We start from the raw sequence: 7425 nt of genomic DNA, 5'->3' as shown, positions 1-7425 counted from the left end.
CTTCCCACTTTCACACAATCTTGTGGTAGTAATTAACTACTTCCATGGCTGCAGGTTAGCTTTAGGCCTGGACTGGGTCCATTTTAGGATGGCCCAAATTGGACCCACTTAGAAATTTTTTCAGGGGTCAGGTCTATACTGGGAGGGTCTCAGACCTGACCCATTTAGTAATCAGGTCGGATCCATGGTTTCAAATTTTTAGACCCACAACCATCCTATTTTGAGTCCGGTCCAATAACCCATCGAGTCGGCCCAACCCATTCATGATTTGCTTTGTCTTGTAATCAACCCTTACTGCACAAAATATTGTAACAAAAGATTTGAGCTAACCCCACAGGCCCAAACAGTAAAAATCACAGTCTTTGAAAGGAGATATGCAGAAGTCTAAAATATAGGAAGATTTTTATCTTTCATATCAAATAAATAAGCAAAGAAACAGTAATGGGAATGGCTTGTAAGAGGTTCTCCTTCTATTTGTTTCAATGAAGAAAGCTTACAGACCCAATGCTCTCCAATCATAGCTGTCGGTATTGAGGTCCCCTGCCACAATCACCACCAATGCCCATTGCCAAAAACCCCAACTTGGGTTTACATGGATTATGAGTAGAATTTGTAGTTCTTGGCAGAATCAATGATGGTCTTTAAAGCGCCGATCGATGATACGAACATTAGCATGATCCCCAGTATGATGCATATCTGAAGTGCATAATCAAAGTTTGCATCAGCTCAACCTCTTTGAAGAATGCGAAAATGCGAGAAAAGTAGCATGAAAAGAAAATGGATATAAAGCTAACATACCCAATTTGCAAACCAAGATGCGCTGAATTTTTTGGGCTTGTAGATCACAAGCCACATGATGCAAGGGAGCTGTCACAAAAGAGATCAATGGTCAGGTGTCGGTGTATAGACAGGGCACTCATCGGATTGGCCCCCACCATGTATGAGACACAAACCAATATTTTTACACCTACATGGTCCACTTCAAGGCCTGATTTTTGGGCCATGTCACTACGGAGTGCTATCTACCAGATGAACAATACAGATTTATCAGAAAAAATGAGAAGGAAAAAGAGAATGTTGATTTCTAATGTCTTACAAAGTATGTCGTTGGCGCAAAGGCAAATCCTCCGAAGAATCCAAGTAGCCCACCGAAGAAAGGGAAGGTCATAGCAATAAACATCGTAAGTGCTGCATTCAAATGAAGCCAGTATAAAAAAAGATCCAAGAAAATCATACTGAATACCTAAAATTCAAAACAACTTAGCTTGATGGAGAGAGATTACCAACGTAGCTCGAGCGTGCAACTAGGCGAAGAGTACGACCAGGCGGGAATTTGAACTTCTTCACAAGAAGAGTTTCCAACATGTCAAACACAGGCATTGCGTAAATCTACATCCAAGCCAATAGAACAAAGGTCAAAATCATTCCAAAAAAAAAAAAAATCAGAAGCAGAAATTGAGGATGCTTGATCAAGCTTTTATTTGCCCCAGTAAACACTAAAAATGCTGATCCAATCACACATATGATAGACATCACTTTGGGTAGGATACACCATGGGATACACTGGGGAAATTAAGTTCATGTCTCGGTCCCAAATGTAAGTGTAGTGTTTGGTATGTTCCATTACAAGATTGGCCCAAAAGATCAACAGCTTAGGTCATCAAAAGGTGGGTCCTACCCATGCCATTCATTGGATCGGATGAAAAAAAAAAAGCATATTTCCATTGATCAAGCATCATCATATAATGAACCTGAAAGCAAAAATTAAAGATGGAAGGAAAATGGGAAGAGTAAATATCACCTGATAACTGCCAATGACATGGATTACAACAAAGAAGTTTGCAACTGCAATTAGCCAAGCTGGCTTCTCTAGGCTAATAAGAATGTTGTCCTCAACTGAATTCCCAAATGCCCAGTAACCGACCAAAGCGACCGGGAAATAGCATACGGCAACAACAATGTAGGCAACAATCACACCCTTCCACATTGGTATCTTAGATGGATTCTCAGGTGTTGATGGGATGGTTGCTTGTATTTCTAACACCACATTGTGGCCTGCATATGCAAAAGCGACGTCTCCAAATGCGCTAAAGAAGGAGAACACTGTCCCCTTTGTGGTTGAAGATGCATAGCTGTATTGCACATTGGATTGCTTTCCTCTATGAATCGAAGCGGTCCATGCAATGGTGGAGTAGCTGGCCAAAACCAACAACAAGACCAACAAAACATATTAAAAAGTGGCTTTTCAATGATACATGTACGTAAGTGCCCTATTTATAGTTAGGATGTGTTAGGATTGAAGTTTCTTTTTCAAAAAGTCAATTGGTGTAAAAAGAGATTTACCTTTGATGTGAGGTTTTAAATGATAAAATTGAAGGAAAAGTTCTGTGTGTACCCGAAAACGCCTGAAAAATGCAAAGGAAAAGCATTTTCCAGGACTAGCAAAACAAACAAGTGCAAAAGGGTTTCCTTCCCCTAGCATTAATGTCACTTCTCCATCCCTTGCCTTTGCTTGGTTTAACCCTTAATAACAACTATCAAGGTTGCATTTGGATGTTCAATTTGATAGGATTGCAATAATTCAATTCAACAAAGAGAAAATGACCAAAGTGGGGATATCATCGCTCTTCATTCATTATGACTTATGAGGGACTAGTTGCTTGCGGTAATTGGTACCACACATGCTTTGGTCATTCGATTTATAATCAGCTAAACGGATTGCAATTCAGTACAATTGAACATTCCAATGCAGATTAATGTTATATTCTTTGACAAGAAAATCAAATTAGGGCAGGCTATGTAAAATAAATACATTGACACAAATGCTATTGGTGAATTCATAGGGCTACATCAGAATTCAAAGACAAACGAGAGAGAGGTTACCTGAGCGACATGACTGCTGCGGCCAAAGAGACCCCTGAAATGGAGTTGAAGTTGGGGAGCTGAGAAAGAACAAAATGACCAGAAGCAAATATCATAATGAAAAAGGTCAGCCTGATTTCTTTGCAGTTGGGGCAGACCGTTTCATGGAATTTCTTAAGCGATTTCCCGCCTGTGACCATGTAGACTATGTTCACGCCTACTTCGACAATCAGCTGTTGGGGCACAACAATCCAAAGGCCGAGCTTCTCGCCAAATGCTTCCTGACCCAACTCATGATATCTATCAAATCGCTTCCCAGGGACCATCTCATGCATCTCAACCATTTGCCAGAGTGTGTAGAGAGTGATAATCCACGACAAGACGAGAATCACAACGCCGGGTCCCCTGAATATAATGGCACCCATTTCAAAGTAATCTCAAAATCGATTTTGAAAAATTGAAAAATCTCTAATCTACCCACAACTAATCTCAAACTGATTTTAGAACACACTAATATGAATTTCATTCATATCACTACACTACTCAAATTCTGAACAGAGGCTATATTTGGACAATGTGGATCAATGAACAGAACAACAAAACGCTGTTAAACCCCCCTTTAAAAGCTATGACAAAAACCCATTAAAAAGATTGAATTTAAAACTCATTTTTATAAAAGTTTGAATACCCAATCAAAAATCAATCTCAAGACCAATTTTTAAAACAAGAAACATCAATTGTCTTTTGAAAATTAAGACTACAAACTGCTATATAAAATCATTTGTACAAGATGTACAAAAACAAAAGTAATCTTAAGTACCACAAAATAGAACACCATCTGTAGAGTAGATTGTTGAAATTCCCAAGTGCAAACAAATCTCAATGTCATATTTTGAAAGATGAAAAACTATTACAACTAGTATGCTTGCAACCTGACAAATATAACAAAATGTAATAACTTCTAAAACAAAGCACAATACTGAATCCATTAGTAAAAGATTCAATATCTTCTATACATTAGAGAAATATCACTTCTGCATTGAAATTTAAGCGGTCATTTGGATGCATGTAAAATACTTAAGTTGTAAAGGCATTAGAGGGGCAGTTTAGATACCTTCATTCGCCTACGAAGGTTTTACAGGCTGTAAACACATTACAACTTTTAGCCGTATTTGAAAGCTAGCAAAAAGCTATGTTTCAAATTACAGGTGAAGTCTTTACCACTAAAAAGACATTATATATAATAGAATACAATGGTTGATACACATTTGTAATGTGTGGGGCCCAACATGATATGCATGTACATCCTATTTGTTCGTCATGTGCTTCCCTTGATGCTCTCATATGGCCCCAAAAAAACAGCTTAGTTGATCAACAAATGGACGACATGAGATGGAATGCTGGGAGGTCCACCATTAAAAACTTCTAGATTGCATTTGAGGTCCACTGTAATGGTTGGAGGATATCCAATACATCCAATGTATGCATGCTTTGATGCTCTACTAAGGCCCAAAAAAATCAAGTCATTTTTACGTGATTTGTTCATTTTGGTGGAATTTACTATTCTAAGTTCTATACAGTGTGAATCACACTTTATACATTGTAATACATATTTTATATATTGTAAACACTTTACAAGTGAGTTAAACATAATATATTTAGCTGTAAACATATTACCACTCAAAAAGCAAAACAAAATAGTATGTAAACAGTTTACACCTGAAACTCTTTTAAGGTATAATGTGTTTACAACTTAAAATTTTATAGGCATCCAAATGATCCTTAAGATGTACAAAAAATCCATTCAGAACTCTCTAAATAGTAAAATTTCAACCCAAAATGTGTTTATAAAAAAGTGAACAATGAAACATTGATTGGAGCATCGCATCGAGGGATCTTTTGCAATCTCGGGTACCCATTCTTTTCACATTAGGCAATAAAACACTAAAAGCTGTACTAGTGCAGAGAACGGGTGTCGCCATCAATCATTGTAGACTTGGATAACATTTTCTACAGAGAAAATATCAGTTTAAACAGAATAGATAAACAAAGTTTAAGTGGTCAAGTTACAGCTTGTATTTTGGGGGATTTTAGGGATTTTAAGCTGGAATAGCCTGTATTTTGGGGGATTTTAAATTGGAATCCAAATAAGGGTCAAAATATTGTGTTTGGCACCCTTGAAATTGGGGGAATCCTCAACAAGCCCACTTTTCAATTCCTTTCTAGAAGCTAGCTTGCAAAGTCCAAAAGAATTAGAAAATCTGTCAATGGTCATATTCTTCAAATTGCCTCTCAAACAGATCATCCAGCACAATTTTTTGATGTTGACAAATTAAAATTTAGTTTGACAGACAACTGGTGGAATGAAAATCTCAACTCTTAGGGCATGTTTTAGATTGCCATGAATCCAAAATAGCCTCTCCAACAGATTTTCTATAAAATGAAAATCCAGGTTACCAAACATACTTTTTTGAATTCGACAAATTAAAAATCTAATTTGCCAAACATGATTAGTAGGATGAAATTGTCAATAATTTCAAATTCTTAATTTTTACTCTTAGGCTATTTTTTTTTTTTTTTTTAAATTTATTTATTGTTGGTAATCCAAGGAATAGGATATGGATTGTGTGGTGACCATGACACCATTGATTTCCTTCTATAGTGACCTAACATGGTAGGATTTGATTGAGCCACGTGCCGTTGTTAGAGATAAGGCCAATCAAAGCATGGTTGGAAGGGACTTGGATTGCATAACAAAGCACTCATGTCGGCACCATATGCACATGACAAGACTCTATGGGCCCCACCTTGATGTATGTATTTTATCCATGCCGTTCATCCATTTTCTCTATAATTTTAGAGCATTAGCCCAAAAATGAGACAGATCCAAAGCTGAAGTGGACCACACCATAAGAAATATTGGGGATTGAGCGTCTACAATTGAAAACTTCATGGCCACTGATATTTGTCTTTTTCCTTAGTGCATGTTTGTGTGACCTTATGAACAGGTTGGATGGCAAATAAACATCATGGTGGGCCCTAGAACAGTATGCATTATTATCTCCATTGCTTCTTATGGTGTGGCCCACTTGAGCTTTGGATCTGCCTCATTTTTGGGTTCCTAATAAAAAGCAGCAAACTAATATCCAGAATTTTCATTGGAAACAATTGTTGGGTAAAGTTTTTTTTTTAATTTTAAATTTCTTTTCCATAAAAACTTGCAATCCAAATGCGCCCCTAAAAATCCAAATCCAGGCTGCCAAACAACCCAAAGAGTTGAAGCTTCAGATCATCCTTTTGTAGGAGGGAAAATAATAATAATAATAATAATAATAATAATAATAATAATAAAATAAATAAATAAATAAAATCCATATTCATAGTCACATTCATACATATGAGAATGAGGGACATCTCTGTAGATGTCCATACATGTAGGCTATTTTAAGTGATCCAAACCATTGATATGATGGGCCCTAAAAACATATATAGCCCATCACTATAGATATCAAATACGAGAAAACTTTGGGTCCCATCAAATGACTGGTCTTGATAATGTAGTACCATTTTCATCTCTACATGCATGTGTGATACTTACCATCCGAGTTCCGCCATGGCGTAAGGCAGGCTAAGGACTCCAGCACCAACCATGGCAGTCACATTGTGAAAAGCTGAATAATACCATTTGGCTTTCCTCGACGACGTGATCGGAAGCCAGTTATCGATCGCCTTCTCCTTCTCCGACCGCTCTTTTTCGCGGTTTTCTATTGAAGAATCCATTACAATCAAAACCAAAATCCAACCAGCCAAACACTCAACAAAATTACAATCTTTCAAGAAACTCTCACACCAGTCTCAGATACAACCACTGTATAGAAATCCCACCAAACAATACAACAGACTACTCTCTTTTTCTTTTTCTTTTTTACCCTGGGAAGTTGAGAGGTAAGGCTCTTTAAATAGGAAGAGAGTGGGAATTTTAGTAAGGACTACGGACAAGAGACAGTTGTTATTTCCTTTTTTATTTGTAGAATCATCAACGCACTAGGAATCTATTTTTATTTCATGTATCAACCTTATAAGGATTTAATGGTCCATTAGTGAGTCCTTGATTCTCTTGATTGTGCATGTGGGCCCCATGTTTCAATGATCCAGACTGTTGGTCTGATGGTCCTTGACATGGATTGGCCATGACCCAAATCTTTTTTCAATGGATCGATCCCGACCCTTCGATCAGCACTTGCAAATGGACGGTTGAAGAAAGAAGAGATGACCAAAATTGGACGGTATTGCCTGAGGGCTTATCAGATCAATGGTGTGGATCAGTGGATCATGGACCTAATGGTACTAAAAAAGTGACCTGTGTATTGCCTGAGGATCCTTTGATTTGTCCCTTAGATTTTGGAGGAAGTTAAAAGATTCATCGTATCGTCCACCTGGCAATTACAGCGAATTTATTGCTTAGGAAATGAATGAGTAGTAACGGACGGGAATTGCCTATGCCCCCATCAGCAGGAAGTTTCTGTAGGTGGAAGCTACGTGGGGTCCACTGCATTTCCGTGA

At 37.6% G+C, this 7425-nt stretch overlaps 1 protein-coding gene across 1 annotated transcript; it reads right to left on the bottom strand.

Annotated features, from left to right (window-relative positions):
- Positions 1–336: 336 nt before the first annotated feature.
- On the bottom strand, positions 337–6803 carry LOC131246267 (lysine histidine transporter 1-like). Its single transcript, XM_058246204.1, has 7 exons — positions 6461–6803; positions 2884–3267; positions 1802–2195; positions 1284–1389; positions 1097–1188; positions 799–867; positions 337–696 (listed from the first exon to the last, which is right to left on the bottom strand). Exons 1-7 carry the CDS (start codon positions 6640–6642, stop codon positions 598–600), a joined length of 1326 nt encoding a protein of 441 aa, XP_058102187.1. The 5' UTR covers positions 6643–6803; the 3' UTR covers positions 337–597.
- Positions 6804–7425: the final 622 nt, after the last annotated feature.

Source organism: Magnolia sinica, chromosome 5, assembly GCF_029962835.1.
Source record: "Magnolia sinica isolate HGM2019 chromosome 5, MsV1, whole genome shotgun sequence".
Classification (NCBI taxonomy): Eukaryota; Viridiplantae; Streptophyta; class Magnoliopsida; order Magnoliales; family Magnoliaceae; genus Magnolia; species Magnolia sinica.
This window is presented reverse-complemented; position numbering and strand designations above follow the sequence as displayed.